The following is a 27,392-nucleotide window of genomic DNA, read 5'->3' on the forward strand; positions in this document are numbered from 1 at the left end:
TAAATTGCCACAGGACTGCTTGTTCTTTGTGAAGCTACAGGCTGATATGGCTATCCCTCTGGGACTTTTTGTAATCTACATAGTAACTCATTAAAAAATACAAAAATTCATATCCCTTTTTTTCATACAAAGGTATATCCCCTCTCTCATAAGAGATCCACTCATCCAGATCTTTAAAAGCTACGTCTACATAGAGAGTTTTGCTGACAAAACTGTGGTTTTGTTGACAAAACTCATGGGATGTCTATACACAACATGCATTTTGTCTATAGAAACTTTCAACAAAAAAGCTGTGTAGATGCTTCAGAGAATCTTTTTGCCAACAGAGTGGGTGAAAGGATCGATCCGCTTTTATGTCTAGATGTGATCTGTCGACGTAAGTTTTGTTGGAACATCCCTTCCAACAGTAACTTCTGTAGACAGATGCTTCTAGTGTAGATGTTGCCAGTAAGTGTATTTTATGCACATAGGCTATGTCTACACTACAGCATTCTGTCAACAGAAGCCACTATTGACAGCTATTTCCCAAAAAACCCTCTGTCAACAGAACACACCCACACCTAATAGAGGCTCCTCTATCGACACCCTCTGTTGACAGAGAGTGGCCAGACTGCCCGGCTTTCTGTTAACAGACCTGCCAACTGGTAGTTCTGCAAACAGGGCTGCCCGGTGAACCGGAAGCCACCTCTGTTCACAGAGGTCCCCCTCCCTCCCCGCCCCCCAGGTGTCTCTACAGTGTTGTCTTTTTTTTTTTTTGGTTGACAGACTCTGTTGACATTATGCTTCATACTAGTCACTTCATTCTCCCGAGAAAACTGCTGCGTTCTGTCAACAGTTTCTTGACAGAACACGTTTGTAATGTGGATGTTCCATGAGTTTGGTCGACAAAACCCCAGTTTTGTTGAAACAACTCTGTAGTGTAGACAGGGCCATAGCATGAAGTATCATGGGGGGCTATACAGCCTACTTCAATTTAATCATATCTCTTTATTATTATGACCACATGGATATAATATCCATTATTTATTGAAATGTCATAGCCCATACAGTTTTTTATTTGGACTCTGGACTGCTGATTCTGCTCTCATTTCTGTCATGATAACCTTATGCTGCATTTGTTTTTGAGCATACCCATCTCTCTTTGCTCGCACCGATTCCCAATGGTTTATTGGTGGACTGTTGGATGGATACGTGTGATTATTCTTCAGCTGATTTTTCTCATCCAGAGCCCATAAATACCTGTTCTTCTTTGGGATCTGAGATGGACAAATTTTTGTTCTTTCAGGTTACAGACAGTCTAGGTGAGAATGCCCATTCGTATCTCATATTGTTCTTTCTAAAAATATGGCCAACGTCTCTGTTAGAGTTCTCTTCACTAACCAAGGTTTGGGGTTGACAGATCAGGGAAAATTTGTATTGGCTAGTTAAGACTCATCAGTGGTTCATCTCTTTCCTTCGTTGCTCTCCAGTGTTTTATTCTTGTCTTCATAGTAGCATAGAATAGCAATCATATCTTTTGGTCTGGAGGCTTCAGGGAAAGAGATCTGGAGGCCCCCTCAGTAAAAATGTAATCAGTATTGCCCAGTTTTAATATGTCATGGAAAATATCCTTCAATGTGTCCAGAAGTTTCTCCCCTCAGTCTCCTTTGGAATAACTTGAATCCTTTTGATGTTCCTACATTCTCTGTTTTCCATATCCTCCCGTTTTAATTCTGTTTTTAATCTTTTTTCAATTATTTGGATTTTTTCATCTAAATTCATAACGTAGTTCCATGACTTATTGAATTCTGCTTTTCTTCTACTTTCAATATTTTCCCATTAATCAAATTAATTTAATTTTTAGATCTTTAATTTAAGCCTGGAATGCTTTTCTCATCTTCTTATTCATGTCTTTAATTGATAACAGCAGGTCTTTACTGAGTGATGCTTTTCCACCCATCTCTGTTATTTGTTTACTGGAGACAGAGTTAGTCTCTTTCATGCTCATGTCTTTGGAGGTCGGTGGGGAAGAGTTTGGAAGAAGAAGGATAGAGAGGCTCTTTAAAATGGAGGATTTCTGTCCCTTCACACACATTTTCATCTACTTGTCTTTCAGGTGTCTTTGCTACACCTGTCTCAAGATGGCTGCTCCCCTTCCTCTCCAATTCATGTGTACTATGATATGATGAAACCTGAAGCGCTGCTTTGGGTAGCTAAGAATCCATGCTTTGTTTAGTGACAAAGGTATTTACAGATTTTACTGCAGGGTGAATATAGCTGTGAGCTTATTTTTGCCTTGATACTTCTACATAGCTCCAGTTCACATCCATGGGAGTTGTGCACAGTTATGAAGAGGAGACTGAAAGCTTTCTGTTGAGAAATGTCAAAGTCATGTACAATGTCACTGCATAGCTATCTGACAAGAAAGCAATGTGAGAGAGAATCTCCATACTGAAATTCTTATCCTGTCTTTGCATTAGACCTCCACTTGTAGATGTGATGGTTGTAGTTCAAGGATTCTGATCCTCCCTGTTCAGCTGATCAGAATGTAAAGTGAGGAGAAAATTTTCTACTTTCTGCAACACCATCTGAATGCCTTTTAATGGGCTTCAGTGTCAATTGTAATTTATTGCCCTTTTTGTTCTTTTAAGCCTTGTATTTGTCATTTTGCTTTGGCAGTTTCACAGAACAGGATAGTTACAAGAAAACATTAAGATGATACAGGCGTGCCCTGGGAGCCATCCTTTTTCATTTTTTCTTTTTGTGGTGAACTCCTGAGTCAAGTGCAGGTATTCTCTTTCAGAAACAGTGCAGCAAAAGCCAGTAGTATGTGAAACATAGGTGAGTTTTTCACATCCAGCTCAAACAAAGCAGATAAAATTAAACAATTATCCTGAAAGAGGATAATAACACTGATGGCAATTGTCATCAGAAATGCTGAATGACAGCATGCATAAACCTGCTTCATTTGTATAAAAATAAAAAATCTAAGTTGATTAGAAGTTAAGTAATAGTGTGATAGTATCCACAGTACTAAGTATTCTGTTTCGTTTTTATAACAGGGGTTTGGTAGAATAAAATGATGGCCTTCAACATGAACCTGATGTTATATTTACAGTAATAACTACAGGCATCAGTCAGGGATAGAAGGCCACACTGTAATGAGTTACTATTATTTGAACAATGGCCTTGTGGAAGATTGTGTCATCAGTAAAATCCATATGGTTCTGCTGCGTGGTTAGAAGAGTAGGGAACAAGGTTTGAGAATCCATTCAAGGAATCTTTGTTATGCACTGCATGCATGTAGCCAGCAAAGGGGCGGAGTGACAATCCAGGGTAAGGAACGCATCACAAATCTATCAGCCATTTTCCCTACATAGGGATATCGTGCATGCAATCAGAAGCAAGCCGAATATTCCCAGCCATGGGCTGTACCCAGTAGGAGCAGATCTACTGCTGCCTCAGGGCCTGGAGGAAGAAATCCTTTCCCAGACCCCAGAAATGACTCTGTTCCACGATCCAGTTATTTGGGCTCTGTCCTGGAAAATGAGAACATGTGCATTTGCTCAGGAGTGCTGCATATTGAAAGATCATATAATTGGCGTGAAAGCTGTTTTCAATCCACTAAAGACATAATAGCTAACTGCCTTTAAATTCTGTGGATCTCAGAGAAGAATTGGGCCTTATGTATGGGTATAATGTCTTTTTTGGGCACAAAGTTAACCAAAGCCACCAAACTTGTCCATGTTGTCCATTCTAAATTGAAAAAAAAATCTATTTAGTCAGTAATTTTAATTCAGTGTGAAAGAGGTTATCTTTTCCTTTCTCATCATTGAAAAAATGGAAAGGTAAAAAACTCAAAGTAAAAGCAAAAAAAGAGTTGAAAACACCGGTATAAACTATAACAAATTAGATAAATCTCTACCATTTGTATGGTACAAATTGACATTTTGCTTATCCAAAATGTGTGATCTTCAAGGACAAACTGGAGTAGTAGCTGGTATAGAGAATAAAATCATGCATTAATTTCAATAATGATTATATATCATATAATCTGCAGTTTCATTCTTTATCAGGGAAAAAATATGCCTCTTGTTATTGCTTTCCAAAAATGAACACGTTCTGCAGACACCACAGTAGAATATTAAGGAGAATGAGGGAAGAGTGAGAGATTCAGAAATGTATTCAGGTTTACTTTTAAAAAAAAAGTGTGAATTCAGGTTTTTTTTTCTTCTGTTTATTGACTGTGTTCATAATGGTTAACAGAAAGAAATGGAATTTAAAGGGGTTTTGGATCTGGTTTTGCTAAGATGGTACGTGGATCCTCAGGTGCTGCAAATCGAGAAGACTGATCATTAATTATAACAAATGAGTAATAGAATGTTTTCATGTTGCGTGAAGACATTTAAATTACTATCAGGATAAAGCCGTAATAGCAAAGGTTTGCAACCTGCAGCTTCAGAGCTGCATGCAGCTCTTTAAGGATTTCTGTGTGGCTCTCGGTGGTGAACATCTACAAGCCCAAAAATGAACAACTCATATCTAAATAGCAAATGATACATGTCCTCAAAATGTTGGATAACTCCCCCTAGCGTCCTCCAGAGAAGGAGACAGGTCGGGAGTGAAAGTGTGGAAGACAGTGGTGCAAACATACACATGTAAAGTATGAGAAAATAGAATATATAAAAAGTTTGTGAACATCCTGCAGTGAACATGTATTGCATTACAAATCGTTGTGCATACATTGTTCTTAAAATAGGGGTTGCTAAAAGTATGGCTTGACATTCGTTATTAAGGATTCACATGCACTGAGGCTCTTGAATTAGAGATTTTGTCAAATTGGAAAAAATGGCTCTCTTTGCTATTTTGCTTGCTGACCCCTGATAAAGAGTGTACTACAGTAAATACAAGTGCCAGTGTATAGAAAGGTGCACCGAGAAGAAGGACTTTATTCTTTTGCTGTAATCAAGAAGACAAAAATGCATGCCACTTTGGGTAAATACTGTTATGATAGTTATCCTATGGCTCACATGGTTTCTGTATTCCATGAAAAGAATCAAAATGTTAATAAATGGCATTGATGACAACATTAGCTCTTTGGAGTAATTTTTCAACACTGTGCAAGACACTACCATCCTTTTTAAGGGGAGGTGCACGCCTTACTCCCCATGCATTATACTGGAAATGTGCATCTCTTTAACAATGAAAGTTAGACTAATAGAATATTTTAGAACACTCTAATTGTTACGATAGTAATTAAAAGTGTTTGTGTGTATTTTCAAAAATATTTCTCCTGACTTTGAATTCTTATGTACATTTTTCATCACTTCACTTCCCATTATTGCTGATAACTAAGAATCTTGTATGTAAATAGAAAGATGTCAAGTGAGCCAGGTCTGAGTAACAGTTTTGCATTAAAGCTATATGGAGATTGCAGTCTCATGGTTCTGAGGACAAAGTGGGCAAAGCTGAGCAATTTTGACTAAGTTCTGCTTTCCTCTTTTTAGTTAGGTCAGACTTGAAACTCAAAGGGTGTGTCTACACTAGGAACAAACTTCAAAGTTAGGCACTACTTCGAAGTAGCCAGAAGAGAGTCTACACACATTTTCCTTTACTTCAAAGTTAACCAGGAATGGAGTAGTGCCCTACTTTGACATAGGGTGATTGTAGACGCTCAACTTCGAAGTTGCTTGTACTTCCAAGTAAGAAACTTTGAAGTTATTTTTGTAGTATAGGCGCAGCCAAAGTGTAGCACAGAAGGAATTGCAAACTTGTGTGAGGCAGAACCAAAGAAATTATACGTGAAAAACCTGTGAGGCAAAGTACCCATATTTCATAAAAGCCTAATTGGGATCATTGAATGAGACAGCTTCTCTCTGACTAATTATGTTGATAATCAGCAGCGAAGGGAAAGGAGCTATGGGGAAAAAAATGACTAAAGTAGTCTTGCCAAAATATGATAGTTCAGAAAGTTTTCCCTGGTCCCTAGAAGACTGCAAACAATGTATGAGAAATGAAGCATAAATCAGTAATAACCAGTTATGCATTCAGAGGGGGTCTATTCTTGTTGATACATTTAGTATTGCTTCCATTTGGAGAGCTCTGTTACTGCCAAAACTGCAAATGTTTCTGAGCTTTGCACAGATACAGCATTAGTAGTGTAATTCAGCTACAGAAGCAGATTTCTGTGGGATATTTTTTTTAACTCCAGTTTCCCTTCCCTTCTTTTTCTCATCCAAAAATTGGATGAAACCTTTATATCTATATATTGCAAAGCTGACATTAAATGGGAATGAAAATAATAGTGAAAAGGGATTGTTTGTTTGTCTTTTTGTCCAACAGGTTAGAAGGGAAGTCTCTTGTATATTTTTATTGTACCACAGTTAATATGTCTTTGTGCGTGTAACGCTGTGGCCTACATTACGCCCTCCTCCAAGGATTGCAGAGAGGCTGAAGGTTGCAGATGTGGAGTTAACAGAGCACAGTCTTTCAGTCTATACATGGGGAAATGACAACTTAGGTTGGAGATGAAAAGTTATCCAGTTTTGGAGCTGGGAATTCAGCATTTCTGTGACTTGCTGTCTAGTGCTATTCCTTACAGTCTAGAAACAGAGGATGCCACCATTTATGGTGGGATTGAATGCTCTTTAAACTTAATTCTCAATTGGCAATCTGCAGGGGTATTGGAAGACAATTTTCCTTTAGGTGAGAACCCCATCTATTCCTTCCTTCCTTCCTTATGATGAGTGCCATCAAGGCAATGGTTATAATTATCATCATTGTGGACATCTGATCTTCACCCGCTGCCTGTGGGAGATCATTGACTAACACACAAAGGAAGTTTTCTATGGCAAACCCAGATCTGAAACTAGAATAAAGAGAATCAAGAAAATCAAACATTCTAAGAGTTTGTCTCTCAACTATCTTACCCAGACAGAGATTTAAAATAGGTTTACAGATCATCAGTGTGTCAGTGTTAAGAGTACATGCCTTCATCCTTGGGAGCTTCCTCAAGGATAACTGGCATTCTTTTCTCTTTAGGGGAGATAACAGCAATCCCAAATAGGTGATCACTCCCTAATACTTCTGTTTGCCCTTACCAGAAGGGAAACACATGGAACCAGATCACAGGACATGGAATGTTGCTCACCCACACCTCTGAAATCTCAGGCTGTAACTTAACAAGTCAAGGCTGGACACTTGACATTTTGTTCTGCTAGTATCAACACAGGTAGCTAGATTATTGACAATTCTTCCATGGACAGAAGAGGCTACACCCAGCAGATCTGCCTTGGAAGGGGAGCAAAGAGTGTGGTATCTCACAGAAGCTAATTAATTGGAGTTCTTTGGGATTTTGTGAATAGGAAGTTCGGATTACTCTGGTCTAAAGTTGATTTCTTTCTCTTACTAGTGAATTTGGGGTTAAATGTTTCTGCTCCAAGGCTACTTCCTTGCAGAGTTCACCAATGGTATAATAATTCACAGACTATAAGGACAAAAGGGATATCTTGTCTCCCTTCTTGTTCAACACCTATTTGCAGCCATTAGGAGAACAGTGAAGAAAAATGGCTTACAGTCTGTACTGATGCAACCCAGCTTTACAGCCATGTGATCAGAGATCATAGAGATATAGGGCTGGATAGGACCTCAAGGAGTCCTCTAGTCCTGTGCCCCAAGTTGAGGGAGGACTAAATATAACTAGGCCAATACTGAGAGCTGTTTGTCTAACCTATTTTTTAAAACTTCCAGTGAAGGGATTCCATAACTTCTTGAGGTAACGTATTCCAGCACTCAACTGTCCTGATGGTAAGAAATTTGTTCTTACGTAAATCTCTCTGAAGTGCAGTTTAAACCCATTACTACTACTACTTTTCTCTCTGAACATAGACGGCAATTGATCACTGTCCTCTTTGTAACAAGCTTTTACATTTTGAAAATTATCACATCCCTCCTTACCCTTCTCTATGATATGCATATTCAGTTCTTTAAACTTTTCCCCATTTTGTTTCCTAAAATGCTCATCATTTTTATTGCTCTTCTCTGGAGTGTCTCACATTTGTTTATATATTTCTTAAAGTGATGTAGTTGAACACTTTACCGTACCTTGGAGTAGAGACCCTTGTATACATTGTAGGAGCAAATTCCACAGCAACAACACCTATATTTTCTAACAAAATTTATTTCATTATGAAATATCGTCCCCTCTAGTCACCCCCACGTCTTTGCTCTCTCACAAACACAACTATGACTTGGGATTAAAAAATGCTAATCAACATACAGTTTGTCTATTCTTGAGGATAGAATGTTTTCACACAGGCAACTCAGGTGTCTGTGCCTTGGTTCCTGTGATGCTGCCTGGTCTATATACTGTGACCCTCTTTTGAAAACAAAATTTGCTGCATGACTCCAGGAGGGGGAACCAAAGCCTCATTACACCTGAGCCCCACAGCCCCAGCAAAGAGCAATCAAAGCCTAAGGATGTCAGCCTCAGTCTGGGAACCGGTAACATGAGCCCTGCCACCCAGGGCTGAAATTCTTTGGCTTTGGGCGATGAGGCATGATTGTCAACCCCAGCAAGTCTAATAGTCCTGGTGACCCCGTTTAAACTGGGCAGTGATCCACTTTGAGGAGGACTGGTCTCAAATTTTAGTTTCCCATATGTGTCAGGGAAGTGGGGAGCTTGTAGTTGGCTGCAGTGATACATCTCCCCTACCTCTCCAGGTCCCAACTGATACACTGTTTTCAAGCCAGCCTTCCTCACTGGTCTGCGCTACTTCTGGTTTCTGCCATTTCATGCATGCAGGACTCCAGTGCTGGTGGAGTAATGTGATAAAATTAACTTCTCCTGTGGAGAAAGCTGGACACCAAAAAGCAGCAGATGCTTCCTGGGCAGGCTGACAGGACACAAAATGCCTGGCTACAACTGTCAAATTCTGTGTAAAAAAAATGCTGAATTCCATGGTTTTGTGGTAAAATGCCAGATTCCATTGTTACAGAATCTGAATCCACAGGGCAACACCTTGATGCAAATCAATAGGGCTGTTTATACCTTTTAGAGCTATTGTTTCAAGTTCCCTGGAGACTCAACTGGATGTTATAGTAACAGTTTGCAGTTTGTTGGTGTTTGAGTGGTTATCTTGGCAATCAAAAGAAACATTTATTTCTAATGAAAACTGAGATTGTGGACTATATTTGTCTGGAAGGAGGTGAAATCCATGGCCAATAGTGTGGCATCAGACTCACGGAAGTCATTTGATTTGGAACATGAGCAAGAGCTAGCTACCCCTGAGTGTAATGGATAGTCTCCTATTGATGTTCTGTGTGCCTACTTAACTGAACGCATGATCTCACCATACAACCTATGTGATTGCAATTCTCAAGGTTTAGTTAGACTTCTGCTGCACACAGATGACCATATGGCAGCTATGAACCCAACAGTAGTTTATGTAGTTGGCCAAGAAGATTTTGCCTTTTGTTTCTGTTCTGTGGACTTTGTTACCATAACTTACATTTGTCACTTTCGGATTAGAATCCTGTGGCGTGGATGATGCTTTGGCCACGGCCACAAAAGGAAAAAGATATGGTTTAACCGAAGATAAAATTCACCTTCTCCTCTTAACCTTTAAGGCCTATAAAGTTGCTTGAAAATGTAACCTTATGAAGAATGGGGCCTCTGCTTCTTCAGAAAGTTACCTCTGCAAGAGACCAGTACATCACAATTCTTCACTCTGCACTGGCTGCTTATTAGCGTAGCCTAGAGTGTTGATTATGACACACAAATCCCTAATGGTCTGAGGTCTGGCTACATGAGAGAGCAGATCTCCCTTTTTTACTTTCTTTGTTCCAGAACAAGAGAGAATTTGAGACCATTCCCTCATCAAGAAGAGAATCTTTGATTTTTGTTAGATTCTCTTGGAGGGGGAAAAACTGTTTATTGTGGAGAATTTTGTGTTTGCTTTTCACTCTTTTCCTTAGCTTTGGCAGTTATAAACCAAGAATTGGGTCAGAAATGTTAGTTTGGAGGGATTTTAGTAAGGGTAAGTTTTATTTTCTTGGTGCTGGTTGGTTAGATAATAGTCAGGGTTGATTTAGATGAAGGACTGTTTTAATTTTCTTCCTTTTCTTTTTTGGTTTTAGTGGATTGACTTTTTAAATTGTGTAGGCACATGAAGCTTTCAGGAGGAGCTTTCGTTAAAACTACCTATCGCAGGGCTATTTATTTTAATCACTAAAGCATAGATCAGGATGAGCTCAAGGGAAGTATTTCACATTCACAGTTTGGTTTGGTTGTGGCGTCTATGAATGTTATTTCTTATGTCTGTCAAAAGTATGAATGTTAAAAGGAACAGAGCCCCAAACCCCTACCTCATGCTCAAACTCACTAAAATGAATCACCCAAAAGTGAGTTTACAATTACAAGAAAATCAAACAGATTAGGAATCTCCCTCAGTGCTACTATTTGCATTTCTTTTCATGTTGTCCTCCATTCATTTTTCTTCATATCTTTGGACCAGTGAGGAATGCAATAAACAAAGTTTTAATAATTCGTTTTTACTGCTAGGCAGTGTGCTGTTGTCTTGACAGACCTTTTCTGAGAGACTCCTGCTTGTGGACAGCGAATTTAATTGTATCACGTGGCTCGACACGTTTATTCCGTGTCTCTTCATAAGAGATATTTTCATGAGTGTCGATGTGTGCACACATGCCTCATGACTTTTACTGGAATACAAAACTCTTAAGGAAGGAGAGACAACCAAGCACCAGTATATAGTACAAAATATTCACAAATGGAGGAACAAATAGTTTTCCATGAAAATTAGGGCCCTGTTCTTCCCTACAGAGTCTATGAATAATTCACCAAAACAAAAAAGATTGAATGGGAGTTACCAAGTTATATGGCATGGAAAATTAGGATACAGGAATTCCAGCACTTGCAGTGGATTCAGTGCTGAACAAAAAACAGAGAAAGACACCTTTCCAGCCCAGCAGAGAATACCATCTACACCTGAGCATTTGGCAAGGGAACAGCAAGGCAGAAAGGGGAAATGCTATAAAAAGAAAACGGACCCTAAGCCAGTGAGTTTACAAAACTAGTATATTGAGTTCATGAGCTAGACAGAAGGAAAAATTATCAAAACCACCTTCTGTCACAAACTATTCCCTGCCCACCATCTCTCAACACCTTGTAATTTCAACCACGGGGATAAAAAAAGCAGTAAATTTCCCCAAGAAAATATAAGGGTGTTGATATGAAACCAATCAGTGACGTATGTTGGGGCAGAGGAGTTTCTACATTTCTAGAATTCTGCTGGGAGGACAGAAATGAAGACTTTTGTAAGCAGAATACATGTGGTAAGCAGATGAGTAATGAATGTCAGTTGCTTACAATATAAAACAGACTAGCTGGGGTACTAATTAATTTAATCTACAAATTTGGGCATGTTTTGGAGCAGGGAGGGATAGCTCGGTGGTTTGAGCACTGACCTGCTAAACCTATGGTTGTGCTTTCAGTAATTGAGGGGGCCATTTAGGGATTTGGGGCAAACAGATTAAAAAAAAAATCTGTCAGGGTTGGTGCTTCGTCCTGCCAAGGTCCCTTCCAGTTTCGTGAGTTGTTTATGTCCATATATTATACATTAGATCTTCTCTGGTACAGTCTAGAATTTAAACTCAGACAGCAAGAGCTTTGGACTTGCTTGTATCTTCATAGCAGTGCCTCTGTGGCTGCAAACTTAGAAATTCAAGCTCAGTAATTCACTTCCAGGGAAAAACCCGTATGAGGGGTAAATTGGCATAAGGACGCTGTCCTGTACTCCTTCAGGTCATTTCTCGAGATCTGTGGTGATGCTTTCCTAAATGCCAAGTTCATGATAGCTGGATGGGCAGAAGGAAGTATTGATACCCATTGTGCCCTGTGTAAATATATTTTCTTATAATTGTTTTCCTTCCTCTCCCATTTCTTCTGCTAGTTTGTAATACTGACTTGTTACAGCTTGTCTTAATGAGACTGAAGCTCTTTGGGCAGAGGCTCATTGTGCTTGAGCTATGCCTGGCACAATGGGGCCCCCAGTGAGATTTGGAATTTTTAGGGGTTACTAAAATATCAGTTATAATAACAATACCTTCCCCAGCTACTCTTGTGCTTTTCTGTGTCCTTGGAAAGCTTGGGAATCTTTCAAGCCAAGTTTTCTGAGCTTTAATCCTGTTGCTGTGTGGCAGTGACAATAAAGCCCTTGGAATGGATAATCAAAGGCAGCGCCACACGGCTGTGCCTCCCATTATGCATGATTCCAGCTGCCTAATCACAATGCAGCTGTCACACAGGGGTATAACATTTCATTTCCTTGACCTGCTCTGTGAAATGAGTTAAAGGTAGGTGTTGAAAAGTGATAATACTTGGATCATGAAGCCTGCATAATAATTTGATTGCATGCCTCAAAAGAGTATGAAATCTTGTAGGTGTGATTATTAATTTTTCCCTAGGGAGGAGCAGATGGACATTTACCAGTTTCTGTGTAACACAGGTCAATAGTTAAAGTTTAAAAAAAAAACAACTAATCATAGTCTGGTTAATAGTAGGAAAAGTAAGTTACATTGGAGAATGAGATTGTGTAGCATAGTTGTGTTATTATCTTGAAAGCTTTAAAACTTAACTGTTACATCAGTCAAGGCAACTCCCGTAAATGAAATTGTTCTGGGAAGAGCTTGGAAGTGACCTATTGAGTGAGATGGTTACAGAGCATAAAGAGGTATCCATATGGTCAGTCTTGAGTGGGAAATAAGGCAGAGACCAATCTACTTAAAGGAAGAAATCATTTGTTGGTATAAATAAACAGCAGTACAATCCTAGAGGTTTTAAAAGACATGCTTCAGTCAGAACAATTGAAGTTGCTTTGGTTAGTTGCTGTTTTAATCCCATTCCTTTGCAGTGCCCTTTTGTAAGAATGACTGGTATCTTCTGGCCCTTATTGTTCCAGCGACCCATGCTACCTAGGATGACATTTAACCAATTCCAACATGTATACCTATACATGTAGACAGATGGTAAATGCTGAGAGGTTATTTGAGAGGTATTTCAAAATCGGGACAGCTAAGCCAATGAACAGCAGGTATTACGTAAAAGGGAAATTGAGAGGGATCAGATGAATTTTGAAGAACAAATGAGCATAAAAAACAAACATGAAATTCTTTTACTAGATCAGAACTGGTAAGCTTGGGAAAGAGAGTCCCTGGGTTCACTGGATCACCAAGGGATAAAAGGAGAAATTAGGGAATAAAAAGTCATCTCTCAGAAACTAAATGATTTATTTGCATCAGTCTCCACTACAAAGGTTGTTAGGGGATATACCTACCCTGGTACTACATTTTTCGGGTAATAAAAAAAATGACAGACTATCACAGATTGAGATGTCAAAAGAAATTGATGGACTTAATTGATAATTTAAAAAGTAATAAGTCGCCAGATCCAGATGCTATATATGTAAGAGTTCTGAAGGAGATTAAGTATGGAGTGGCTGTACAACTAACAAAAATATGCCATCTCTCATTAAAAACAGCTGTGATGCTGAATAGTAACAGAGAGGAAGCCGTGCTAGTCTATACACTATCAAAACAAAAAGCAGTCAAGTAGCACTTGTGATGCTGAAGGATTTGATGGTACAGATCTTGTAACTATATTTTTAAAAAGCTGCAGGGTAATTTGGGAAATTACAGATTAGCAAATTTTATATCTGTACCTGGGAAATTGATTAAAACTGTAATAAAAAGAGTGAAATACAATGCTAGGGTAGTTAGATCATGATCTAACAAGATATAACCAGCCCAGGTTCTGTAAAGGAGAATCATCTTGTTAATTTCTTAGGATTTGTTGAATGTGATGATGAAAGAAAGATAAAAGAGAACCAGTTGATGTAATTCATTTAGGCTGTTTCTGCACATGCCATTTTTGGGAAGAAGGGGCCTCCGGAAGGAGGACTTCCTTCCAAAAGACCCCCCAGGGGCCGCGCTTCTACATGCCGTTTTGGAGTCCGGAAGAGCGTCTTCTGGACTCCAAATCATGTGACCTTATGCTAATGAGGCACCCAGAATTTATATATGTGCCTCATTAGCATATTTTGGGCCATTTATTAGCAAGCCACTTCCTCCAAAGTGGCATGTATAGAAACAACCTTAGATTTTAAATCGTCCTCTGGCAAACTTTCTCACAAGAGCCTATTAAAGAAACTCAGTAGTCGTAGGTTGAGAAACAAAGTACGGGTTGAACTTCTCTAATCCAGCACTCTCATCTGGCAACATTCATGGTCCAGCATGACTTAAATTTGCCAGATAGCCACTTATTGTGAGTCTGGTCAAATTTCTCATGGTCCCCTATTGTTTGTTTACCACCACCAGTCCTGGCTCTCAGTGTTCCGTGCCATTATTTAGCTCTAATTTACCCTAAAATGTCTTCTAAGAGCCAAATAAGCAGTGGAAGTATTAGTAATGCTTCTAGACTATATTAACTTCCCATTGCTCAACAAATTATCTGGGTTGGCACCGGTCAGGTCCCAAGGGTACCAGACTAGACAGGTTCAACCTCTATTGTCATGAATCAGAAATTGACTACGAGACAGGAAATAGAGTAGGAATAAAAAGGGCAATTTTCATCATAGGAAATGGATAGTAGTGGGTCAAGGTGCCATGATGGATGAGTGATTGCTGAATATATCTGTTAATTCTTTGGAAGGGTGAGTGAGCAATAAGGTTCAATTTTTAGATGACATTAGGTTCTCTAGGTTACTGGCATCCAAGTAAGATTACAAGGAACTTTAGGAGGACAAAATGAATGAAAGTGAATGAGCAGCATGAAGACCGATGAAGTTTGCAGTTGATAAATGCAAAGCAATGCACGCTGGAGGGAAAAATCTGGTCTAGTCATAAACCTGATGTATCTTGGTGAAGAACTCCTTTCAGTGTGTGGTTAAGGTCAAAAAAATCAAATGAGATGGTAAGATGCATGTGGAATGGAATAGAAAATAATACAGAGAATATGATTGTTCCATTACAAATCAATGGTTCAGTCCTATATAGAATAGTGAACTGACAACTCTTTGCCGAAAGGATTCAAAATGAAAGGAGCTCAAAAAGAAAGGTGACAGGAGTGATTAGGAAAGAAATGAGAGGGAGCATGATGAGAGTGTATAAAATAATGAATGGCTTATAGAAGGTAAAACAGTAGCTTGTTTCCCTTATGACATAACACAGGAACAGTGGGGCATTCAATAAAACTGGAAAATGGGAAAGTCAAAACTGGTGAAAGATGGTACTTTTTCACTCAACATGTGTTTAGACCCTGCATCTTATTGCCCCGTGATGTCAGTGACTCCAAGAACAAAGCGACAGTCAGAGGGATTGGAGACAATTGTAGGGAAAGCAAGAATATTCAGTTTTGGAATAGCTCAGGCTAAAAGAGTTTAGAAAGGGATATAAACAATGTTTCAGGCTTAAGCCAATGTCTCACTGGTGAGAATTAGGATGAGACCATTATGGGGGACAATTCTATGCCACATCTGTCTTCTGAAGGGATTTCTTGCACAGTCCTCTGATGCATCTTATACTATTGACTAGCACAGGACCGTGAACTAAATGGGCCATTGTCTGAACCATGCAGAATGTGTGCATGCCTTGAATGAGCTTCTGACATTCTTCCCTTCCTTGCACATTGTAACCATATTGGTTCCATTATTTTGAAAGGCCCTGTGCAGTCATGAAGGGACATGATAGATGTTGAGAAAAAACATTGGATGGAGCAGAGCTCTGCCTTAGAATGCAGAAAAGGTTTATTTTATCTGTCTTGATTATTCTGTGGCATTAACACTGGTGGCTTTCAAGGAGGGAAGGAGATGACAAGGACTGGTTTGAATTAAGAAGATGGTCACCTTGCACAATAGAAGGTGCTAGTTATTCAAGGCAGTGTGGAGAAGAACACAAAGATGGGAATGCGAGAAGAATAGCTCTTACTAATGATATGTGTAAGCTTAGCTCTTGCTATTTGAATTTCTTTTCCCCTTGCTTGAATAGAACTACAAATCTGATATCTTGCCTTTGTCATATATAGGCTACGTCTACACGTGCACGCTACATCGAAGTAGCTAATTTTGAAGTAGCGACATCGAAATAGCCTATTTCGATGAATAGCGTCTACACGTCCTCCAGGGCCGGCAACGTCGATGTTCAACTTCGACGTTGCGCAGCCCAACATCGAAATAGGCGCAGCGAGGGAACGTTGACACACCAAAGTAGCACACATCGAAATAGGGATGCCAGGCACAGCTGCAGACAGGGTCACCGGGCGGACTAGCGCTTCCGGGGCAACAGCTAGCCGCTCCCTTAAAGGGCCCCTCCCAGACACACTCAGCCTGCACAGCACACGGTCTGAGGAGCCGTAGGCACACAGACCCCGGGCGCCGCAGTTATGGACCCCCAGCAGCAGCAGCAGCAGCAGCAGCAGCTAGAGGTCCACCCAGCCCTCCCGGCAGGAGCAGGCCTTGCCCTGCTCCGTGCCATGCGGGAGGCAGCTGAGCACCTCCTTGCCCCAGAGGAGGAGATGCCCCCAGGGCAGCAGGGCTCAACCCCTACCCCTGCAGCACCCCCCCCCGCCTCACACGCAGGGGCTGTGGAGCTACCCCACCAGCACCGACTGGTGGGAGCGGCTGGTGCTTGGGTAGTGGGACGACGACCGCTGGCTCAGGAACTTCAGGATGAGCCGGCAGACATTTCTGGAGCTGTGCCAGTGGCTCATCCCCGCACTCAGGCACCAGGACACTGCCATGCGGCGTGCCCTCACAGTGCAGAAACGGGTCGGCATCGCTGTCTGGAAGCTGGCCACTCCAGACAGCTACCGATCCGTGGGCCAGCAGTTTGGTGTCGGCAAGGCCACCATCGGGGCTGTCTTCATGGAGGTAAGCGAACCCACGGGGGGAGGGCAGGGCAGGGCAAGGGGGGCCAGGGCAGGGGGGCCAGGGCAGGGCAGGGCCACGCACACCCTGCTCACCCCTCATTGGTGCTGTCCCGTGTGCTTTCTCTGCAGGTTGTGCGTGCCATCAACGCCATGCTCCTGCACAGGCTCGTGAGGCTGGGGGACCCAGATGCCACCATCGCTGCCTTTGCCACCCTGGGCTTCCCCAACTGCTTCGGGGCTCTGGATGGGACTCACATCCCCATCCGCGCCCCGCATCACAGTGGAGGACGATACCTGAATCGTAAGGGCTACCATTCTGTCATCCTCCAGGCCTTGGTGGACAGCCGGGGACGTTTCCAGGACATTTATGTGGGCTGGCCTGGCAGCACCCACGACGCCCGGGTTTTCCGGAACTCGGGCCTGTGCCGCCGGCTGGAGGCGGGGACCTACATCCCCCAGCAGGAGATCCCTCTGGGGGACACCACCATGCCCTTCTGCGTCATCACAGATGCGGCCTACCCCCTCCGGCCGTGGCTCATGCACCCCTACACGGGCCATCTCTCCGCTAGCCAGGAGCGCTTCAACCAGCGCCTGAACCATGCGCGCCAGGTGGTAGAGCGCTCATTTGGCTGCCTGAAGGGACGCTGGAGATGTCTCCTGACCCGCCTGGATGCAGGCCCCAACAACATCCCCCAGATTGTGGGTGCCTGCTGCGCCCTGCACAATTTGGTAGAGAGCAAGGGGGACACCTTTTTCCAGGGCTGGGCTGTGGAGGCCGGCAGGGCAGACGTCCAGCCACCTGCTGCCCCCAGTCGGCAGGTGGACCCCGAGGGGACCCGGGTCCGGGAGGCCCTGCGGGCCCACTTTGATGAAGAGGCCGCGGGGTGAAGTCTGCCTAGGCCCCCTACTGCCCGCCCCTTCCTCCACCACACTCCTGCCCCAACGCCTACACCATGGAGCACCCCACCGCTCCCCCCCGCCACTTGTCCTGGACAAATGACAGCACACACTTGTGGCTGAACTTAAACGTTTTTTTTTTCTTTCCGAACCTTTTTTTTGGAACTGTAAATAAATATTTGAACCAAAAACCAAAAACTATGTACAAACATGTTGAACAAAAGCAATATGTACAAAAATAAAACAATACAAAGAAACAACAGTCCTCAATAATCAAAAGAAAACCAGGGAGGATAAAGGGGAGAATTATTTACATGGGGGGGACAGGGCAAACCGGGGGCAGAAAACAACAGGGTCCAATTATATACAAGGGGGGGGCCACATCCCGGGCCCCTCGCCCCTATAGCCCGGCACCGGGCGTTGGCGGCCGGGAGCCCCGCCACGGTCGCAGCCTGGTCCGTGGCTGGGTGGGAGCGGGCTGGACCAGAAGGTACGGTGGCCAGCGAGTGTCAGGTGGCTCCAGGGGTCCCTTGGCGCTCCGGCCCTCGCCGGTGGGTGGCGGGGCAACGGCAGACAGGACGGCGACGGGCGGAGCAGCTGGTGGTGGGGCTGCAGGAGCAGGCAGGGCGGGCGATGTGGCGGCCGGCGCGGAATGGGGGGCCAGGTAGTCCACTAGGCGGTTAAATGTGTCCATGTAGGCCCCCTATGCCTCCTGGCGCCAGGCCAGCGCCCGCTCCTGCAGCTTGAGGTGCTGCTCCGCGACCTCCAGTTGCCGACGGTGGATGGCCAGCAGCTGGGGGTCTGTCGCCGTCGGCGGTTGGTGGCGCGGGGTCCGCCGTCTAGCCCGCCGTGGGGCCGGTCGGTCCTCGGCCGAGGGGCTGCCCTGGAGCGATGGTCCCGGAGGGCTCTCCGGGATGACTGACGCCTCGCCAGCGCTCTCTTCCGGTCCTTCTGATGGTGCAGGACACAGGAGAGGAGTGGGGGAAGAAGAATGGAGACAGGCGTTAGTGTGGGCCCCGAGCCGTGGCCTTTGTCCCCCCAGCCCTGTGCTGCAGGTTCCCCATCCCCGTCCCCGGGAGATGCTGCTGTGATGGATGGGGTTCAGGGGTCCCCCTGCCCTGCACCCCGTCCCCTGGTGGGAGCGACTCTCACTTCACCCCGCAGGGTCTGAGATCAGGAGAGGTTTCTTAGGCCACAGATGCCCAGTTTCTCCCAGGAGTGACAGCACCAGCTGTCGGAAGAGACAGTCCTTCCAGCCCATCCTGGGGAGAAGACCCCAAGGGGTGCCCCTCTGGGATGCAGCTTTCCCCCTCCTCAGGCTGGCTGCCTTCCAGCTCTCCCTTCCCCTAGCCTCTACCTGTGGGCCCCGCCCTCGCCCCCCAAGTCCAAGCCAGCTCGGCTCCTCCCTCCTGTTTGTTCAGGGCAGAGGTGTCACCTGCCAGCTGTAGCCCCAGGATCCTCCTTTGCCCCTGGGAGCTATTCCGCTCTTGTTGCTCATATGTAGCCTGAGTCTCCCTTTGGCACTCCCCCCACTCCATCACATGCTGCTGCTGCGGGGTGTCCCACCCCCTCCTCCCGGGGGCCCCTCGAGGTTCTGCTCCCCCCTGGCCTGGGGATGGGGCATGGCACTGTGATGCGGGGTGGTGGGGGGGCAGGGGCTGATGGATGCAGTGCTGTGAGGGCCATGGCCCTGGTGTCCTTGGGGCCATGGCCATGTGAGCATGTGGGGGGCCGTGAACACATATCTATTACCCCCGCCCCTCAAGCCCAGGGGTGTCCACCAGAGGGGGGTACCTACCTGTCGGTCCGCTCCCACGGTCCGGAGATCCCCGGGGGGCGGAGGCCCTGCTGCTGCTCTGGGATGGCAGGAGGAGGATCTGCAGCCCGGATTCTGCGGAGGAGGAGCCCCCCTCCTCCTCCTCCTCCTCCTCCTGCCGCGATGTCCCGGGGGGGGCCCCCGGGGTGCGGGGCTTGCCTCCGGGGCGGACTCCATCTGCAGGGCCTGCTGGGGCTCGTCGGCCGAGGTGTCAAGGGTGGCCGGAGGGGAGGAGGTGTGCCGGGAGCCCAGGATGTCCTTGAGCTCCCTGTAAAAGGGGCAAGTGACGGGGGCGGCCCCAGATCGGCTGGCCGCATCCCGGGCCCGGGAGTAACCCTGCCGCAGCTCCTTGACCTTTCTCCTGACGTGGTCAGGAGTGCGGGCAGGGTGACCCCGGGCAGCCAGGCCGTCGGCCAGCCGAGCGAACGCATCCGTGTTCTGCCTCTTGCTCCCCATTACCTGGAGCACCTCCTCCTCGCTCCAGAGCCCCATCAGGTCCCGCAGCTCGGCCTCCGTCCAGGAGGGGCCCCGCTGCCGCTTCCCAGCCTGGCTGCCCTGGCTCCCCCTGGGGGCGCTGGGGGGGCTGCCGGCCAGCCATCGCAGCTGTGTGGGGCTGAGGGTGGTGCAGGCTGGCCGCGTGTGCAGGCTGCAGCCTGTACGTTCCCTCAGCTTCCTGCAGAGGAAGGGAGGGGGAGGGGACCTTTAAGGGGCCGCTCCACGTGGCCACCAGTGAGTTGAGGGGCTGGAGAGAGCGTCTCTCAACCTCCCAGCTGATGGCCGCCACAGAGGACCCGGCAATTTCGACGTTGCGGGACGCGGATCGTCTACATGGTCCCTACTTCGACGTTGAACGTCGAAGTAGGGCACTATTCCGATCCCCTCATGAGGTTAGCGACTTCGACGTCTCGCCGCCTAACGTCGAAGTTAACTTCGAAATAGCGCCCGACGCTTGTAGCCGCGATGGGCGCTATTTCGAAGTTAGTGCCGCTACTTCGAAGTAGCGTGCACGTGTAGACGCGGCTATATTGTCCTTGATTCAGTGTTTCCCACCTGTCATTTTCAGTGCAACAACTGTTTCCTGCAGTAAGATGATACCGTAGGTGTCTTCTAAATATCTAACACATTTTTTGTGGTATCAGTTGTAGTAACAGAGAGCTGCTTTGAAGAAATCCATCACTTGGTATAGGGAAATTAAAAATAGGATTGTTTAGAGCAAAATGTTATGAATATTTGTTAAAGAAAATATACAGCCTGATTTTGCTATCCTTACACATACTGAGTGTTGCTGGTTCAAATTTCCCATTTTCCATGGCCCACGCCAGGAGCAGGGGCAGGAAGGGGAACAATGGTGGTTGGGTGGGAGGGTAGTGGCAGGGGCTTGAAGGCACAGCACTCAGGGCCAGCCAGGCCTCCATGATGTCCAGGAGGCTGTCAACCTGGGCCAGCCACTGGTTTGAGGCACACACTCACTATCACTCTTCTTCCTGCCACAGCCGCCACTCAGCAATATCATTTTGCCACCAGAGTGTGGCCTTGTAGTCCCAAAGGCTGTCATACTCCAGGCAGCAATGTCTCCTCCAGCCGCAGACACACCCTGGTGTTGGTGGGCTGCCTTCTCGCCGCGGGTGCTCCTCCAGTTTGCACCCACTCCCAGCTCCTCCCTGGGGCCACCTGGCTGCACAGGGAGACCGGCCCGTCCCTCGCATGGTGAAGCCGTAGGGAGAGAAGGGAAGATGGTGAGTCCTTCTCACAGCACAACCCCTGAGGCCCCACCCCCCATGAGCAGCAGCCATGAGATGGAGCTGTCTTGGGTGCATGCATCTGTGTCCCCTGCATGGCACACCCTGCTGCATGGGGACCTGTGGCTAGCAGCCATGGGGCAGGGCTGGCCATGTAGGGGTCCCTGCATGGCTGGGAGGCAAGCCGGGTTGCAGCTGGGCCTTCCCTGTCGCCCCCCCCCCCACATTCATGCAGCTCGCAGGGCTGTCTGCGGGGGCAGGTGCTGCCTATTGCTTGCGGGCATGCCCATGAGCTGAGAGCCACACTCCCCAGTGGTGTGTCTGAGCTTGGGCCATCACCAGTGTGGCTGTCCCACTCCCAGGAATGGCAGGGGCAGGCTGGCCCCTCCTCTCCTGGAGCCCTGGGTTTGGGCGGACCCCCATGGGGCTTGCAGTGGGCCAGCAGCCATGCTCAGGGGCTGCCTGCTGGGCCCAGGTGGGACACTCTGTCATGCAATTTGTGCAGTTCTCACCGGATGGTCCCACAAATAGGACAGGAGATGCCTGTGCTGAAATTGTAGCACTGGACTGTCTCAAGTCCATGGCAATGATGAGAGTCACCTGGCTGGACTCGGGGTCAGAGGACAGGTCCTGGGCTGGCTCTAGCGGGGTTCCTGGGTCACCATCTCGGTCAGAAGGGCCTCCTCCCTGGTGTCAGCGGTCTCCCAGCTGGGTGCACCGTCCTTGCCCCCAAGGAGGTGGTTCACCTCATCGAAATAGGGGCAGGTGGCCATCCCTGCCCCCGACCTCTGCTGTGTATCCCTGGTGCACACATAGCACTGGAAGAGCTATTGCGCCTTTGCCTGCACCTGCTTGATGTTGTGGATTGGGGGGCATTCTCTGCCAGGGCTCCACTGATGCTAGCATAACCCAGAGCATTATGGCACTTGGCACTGTGGTGCAGGAGGACCGGCTTGTTGGTCCAGAGGGACACTAGTTCCTGGAGCTCTGGGTCAGACCAGGAAGGGGCCTGCTTCCTACTGCAGCGGAGTGGGTCCTGAGACCCCTCTCTGGCATCCTGAGAAGGGCCAGGGGGTTTGAGCAGCCTGAGACATTTTATGAAGTGTAGGGAGTAGCTGCCAGGGTGTGGTGCTGCATGCATGCTGCCAGCCTGCAGCCATGCCTCCATCTTCCTGCACAGGGTTTCCAGGGATCCCAGTGACTTTAAGACTGGCCAGAGGAACAGGACATAGTGCCCTGCTTGCGGTGGGGAGGACACCTCCTGGCTGGTACCGTGGAGGACCCTTCTGGTGACAAAAGGGGCCCTGAATCATCTACACAGATGTTTTCTCGACCAACAACTGTCGAGAGAGGCATTATACCTCAACACGGAGAAGTATTAACACTGCCAGCGAATGGGCCAGGTTTTGTCAACAAACTGTCGATTAAGCACATTTCGTGTGTAGATGCTCCATGGTTTTCCTGTGTTTTTTGGTGAAAAAGCCTCTGCTATAGACAGAGGCTTATAGTTTAATTGCATTTTACCTCCCCTTCTTTCCCCATCCAGGAAAAAAGCTGTAATAAGAAAATGGATAAATAAATTCCTGTATCTAGGACTATCTGTCCATTTTGTAAAGGGGACATGATGCCTGAAATGATAAATATATCACTTTTTGATTAAAAAATCTAAGATCTCAAAAAAAAAAAAAAATCAGTTTAGTGAAATGAACATTATGCCCTTAACATTTTTCATCCTGAACTCATTTAGTGTAGGAAATGGATATTTCATCAGACATGGATTTGACTTTCCATCACATTATACAGTATACACTATAAACGGTGGGGTTTTTGAAAAGGGGGAAGCTGGAAGAGCTAAGACAGTAGCTGCTGCAAGGCACTGGTTATCTCATTTAAACAGATATTAAACGTGGGTGCCAGTGGTGTGATCATCAGCTGCTTCCCACTTTGTGAATAAATTGCTCAGAAGGAGTCTTTTGCCTACCAGATGTGACCTAGATTTAGATTTCCAAAGGCAAAAAAAAAAAAAAAAAAGTCTATTGTTACAAAAAAATAAATAAAAAACAATTGCTGGTAAAATGCATGGTAAATGAGCTTATCTCACTTTTCCAGGTGTTTAAGCTAATGTGTTATGGAATTACTGCTTCATTTATGAGAAATAATTAAGGAAGATGTTCCAGCAAATCAAATTTGGATAAAGGCTTAGGACAGTTATTGTGATGTTAGCACGTTTTTAAATGGCAAGAAGAACAGGGAGCCAATACAGATAATAAAAATATAGAAAATTGTATATGTGAGGAGTGCCTTTGTAAAAGGGTCATGCGTGGGTGTAGAATCCGTCTTGTGTTGTGGCTTAGCAAAAATATTGTAGAACAATATGAACAATTACATTCCCTTCAGTGCAGATGAGACAAGATTTAAAAAAAAAAAACCAACCTCACAGCATTGCTGTCTGTCAGCTCTGATAAGGCTTATTAGTATGAAAGTGTAATGTATTTTTATTCTTTTCTCCCTCTTCCCCACCTCTTTTATATCTACTACCTTCATAGGATCTGCTACTCGGAAACCAGACCCAGAGCCAGAGAAGGAGACAGACCACACAGTGAAAATTGCCGGAGTCATTGCAGGCATCTTGCTGTTCGTTATTATATTTCTGGGTGTTGTGTTGGTAATGAAGAAAAGGTGAGCAGTTGATAGATGTTTTCTATGTGCATATTTGTGTCACAGCAGTTTTCAGTAGTAACCAGGTAAAAGGATCAAGCCACCTTGCTGCTCTTTACCACAGAGTTAAGGAAATGCTGCTTATTTTCCTGGAAGCCTAGAGGCATTTTGTGAAACTGTGCTATATAATTTTTTCATCTTGCAGCACTGTTTTTGTGAATTAAAGTTTGTAGCTTCATGATAAAAGAAAAGCAACTGAAGGTAAATAATTCTAGCACTGTGCATATTACTACTGCATGATGGGCCCAAATAATATAAGAACAGTATCTCCGTCACAGAAGGACAAGCTTCAGATTTATCCAGCAGCCCAGCTGAATATTAGATAGAAGGTGATTCCCCACAGATAGCTGAGAATGTTCTCATCTTGAATGTAAAAGAAAAGCTGTGGCCAAATAGAAAAGAGATGGGGAAGCAGAGTTGAAATGTGGTGTGGATTAAGTCTTTATTGTTCTGTGCAGCTTTCATCCTACAAAAATAAATGAAAATGGTTCTTTTTAAAGATGCTCTATTTTTCCAAAGGTAGGTTTTACACAGGTGTTTAGGTTTTCTGCTTTAGACATCATTGGAAAAACTGCTACATAGCAATAGACACAGCTGCCTTTTTTTGGTTTTGTGTTTCGTTTTAGTGGAAAACACTGCTGCCCTTCTGAATAGCATAACAGTGTAAAGGGGTAGAACGGTTCCTGGTCAGGTGAAGGGAGAAACCCCCATTTCTGGCACTTAGGAGATTGGAAGGCTGTTGCCTATGTTGGGAAGATTTCAGCAGCAAGCTAGTTTGAGGTTTGGCCATTTATTCTGAGGCGTAGAAGATTTTGCAGCTCTGGTGTTCATGTTGAGAGTAAGTGAAAGAGTAGGATTTTGCTTCTTGAAGAGAGGTTGGACTATGAATGTTTGTCTTCTGAGTGCTTGTCCATTATCCTTGCCTTCCAGCCTACCTCCACTTAACTTTCTGGAACTTCCTTCTGGCCTCCCAGTCACAGTTCCCTTCCCTTTCTTAGAGGAAATTCAGGTCCTCTTTTGCCAGCCCTGATGTATGGCTTGTAGACTAGTGATTCACACCAGTGTCTCCAAAGCTGGAGCACATTGAGCAGTTGGTGATAGTAGCAGGCTTGGACCCATTTCAGATGCACGTTTAAATCCCTGGCAGGCAGATAGTACACTGGAATACAACAGAACCATCTGGGCCTCCATTTCCTTTAAGATAGAGTGGCAAAGAGAGAGAAGAAAAACGGCCTGCACGGTACAGTACAAGCTATGGCCAGAGGAGGGCGAGGGACAACTACAGGAACCAGAAGATGTAATGAGGGGCCATTACAAAGAAGAGAGGAAATGTGTGTCCAGTACAAATACTGTCTGGGACACGAGAGCAATCCTACAAATCCCAGACATTCACAGTAAACCCCTGGGTTTATACTCCTGTGGAGCAAGAATAAAATGGTTTCTGGAATTCAGTACCTATCTCGTAGTATAGAAGGGACTTACAGGTAACTGTCTTTTAGCCATGTCCCTGAACCACACTGTAGCCTGGAACAGAGGCTGTTGAGTACCCTAAGGATTTACCTACATTACAAAACGTAGCCAGCTTTTAAGCAGAAAATCTGGTAATAGGTTGTTTTGTACTGGTCTCCTGACATATAATACTAACAGAGACAGGCCTGGAAAAAAAATGCACTTATGACCCAGGCAAAACTTGAACCAATAATTCAGGAAAGTATCAACTGACTATGCCACCTACGGTCCCTGTATTTCATGTAGGTTGAGTTGCTGTGCATACATTATGCATTCAAAGAGAGATTGTGATTCTAGTGCAAGCCAGGTGCGATGGTATGGGCAATATCAATATGTTATAAGGTTTATAGTACTTTTATTACTTGTGTGTGAAACAAACTGATCCATACTGTATCATGCGATGATTGTATTTCTTCATAACTGGGCATCAATTACTTTAAAAGGTGTTTTAAATGAGTAAGAAATTCAAGATTGGGTCCACAAATAGTACTTTGCATTTCTGTGGTGTTTTGCATCCAAGAACCAAAAAGCGCTTTTTTAACTCTATATTAATTAGACATCCTGATGCTCCTCTAAAGTTGTTCTTAACTATTATTCTCATTTTCCAGACCAAGGCACAGACAAAGTATCTGACCTACCCACATGCACATTAGGAATCTGTGGCAAAACTAGGAATAGTCCCCAGATTTTTTTGCCTTCTAGTTTGATGTAGCAAGCACTAGACCATTCTTTCAGTATAAAGATGCTAGTTGCTCTAATGGCTGCTACAGGGGGATAAGGGGGACCTGCGTCATGATTGCAATATTAATTTATCGTGATGTCAGTGAAATCACAATCAGGCCTGTGGAGTGTGCTGCTCTCAAATATGATCTATCTATTTCACTTAAGACTTGGTTAAAGCCCATTGAAGTCTGTAGGAATCTTTCCATTGAGTTAAATGGAAGCTGAATCAAGCTCTCATTGCATGGTCTCAAGCTACTTACCCAATCTCCCTGTGCCTCCAACATTCCTGCGTTGAAAATTGCAGGACTTCATCGACAACTAAATTCTTAGAGAGCTGTTCTTATTGGTAAATTATTAAAATAATCGGTGGCGTGAAAGTGATGGCAATGTTCCTGTTATGTTTGGTAAATAGTAGCCATCAATAGGAGTGTTTTCCAAAATTATATCAAAGCACTTGTATAATAGCAGGGAGGGATGGATAAAAGGCATAATTCATCTACTATATTATAATCTGTTCTTTTCTTTTTTAGTTGTTATTTCCATTGTTTCAAAAAATATGGAGGTTGAACAATTAGATTTAATGGGAGATATTTGCTTGGGTGTATTTATTTAGTCTGCAGCAATTTTGTTTTGTGCAACCATCTTGTTGCTGCTGTGAGAGTGCAGTAAACCATCGGTTATTAATGTTTGATTGCCAAAAACTGTCTCAGTTCTCCACAACAATGAAGAGTTGTTTTCTTGGGTGCTTTATTTTGTTTCCACCCTGAGATGCATATATACTTTAGCCTTCTAATAGTTTCTAATGTATTTATCTGTTTAAGTGGGTGAGAACTGTTCAGTGCTACCCAAGAATGCCCTTTCCACTCTCTGGTGCTGAGCTTGCAATACCTAAGTCCAAAGGTTCTCAACTTTTTTTTTTTCCCAAGACCTCTGAAACGTGCAATAAAAGCTCCATGGCCCAGCTTTGCCACAACAGTTTTTCTGCATATGAAATCCAGGACTGGTGTTAGGGAATAGCAAGGAGGGTTTTTCCCTGATGCCCCATACCATAGGGAACAACTCAGTGCTACGT

The 27,392-nt window shown here is 44.8% G+C and overlaps 1 protein-coding gene across 10 annotated transcripts in view; it reads left to right on the top strand.

The window, feature by feature from the left end:
- PTPRM (protein tyrosine phosphatase receptor type M) overlaps window positions 1–27,392 on the top strand; it is a 743,228-nt gene that overhangs the window by 491,390 nt on the left and 224,446 nt on the right. For 9 of the 10 annotated variants that reach the window (XM_074987422.1, XM_074987431.1, XM_074987423.1 and 6 more), the window contains one exon: window positions 23,917–24,049. The exons of the other annotated variant lie outside the window; for it this stretch is intronic. In XM_074987422.1, coding sequence (XP_074843523.1) covers window positions 23,917–24,049 — 133 coding nt within the window. The remainder of the gene's footprint in view (window positions 1–23,916; window positions 24,050–27,392) is intronic. 10 annotated transcript variants of the gene reach the window in all.

This window comes from Carettochelys insculpta, chromosome 2 (genome assembly GCF_033958435.1).
Source record: "Carettochelys insculpta isolate YL-2023 chromosome 2, ASM3395843v1, whole genome shotgun sequence".
In the NCBI taxonomy this organism is placed as follows: Eukaryota; Metazoa; Chordata; order Testudines; family Carettochelyidae; genus Carettochelys; species Carettochelys insculpta.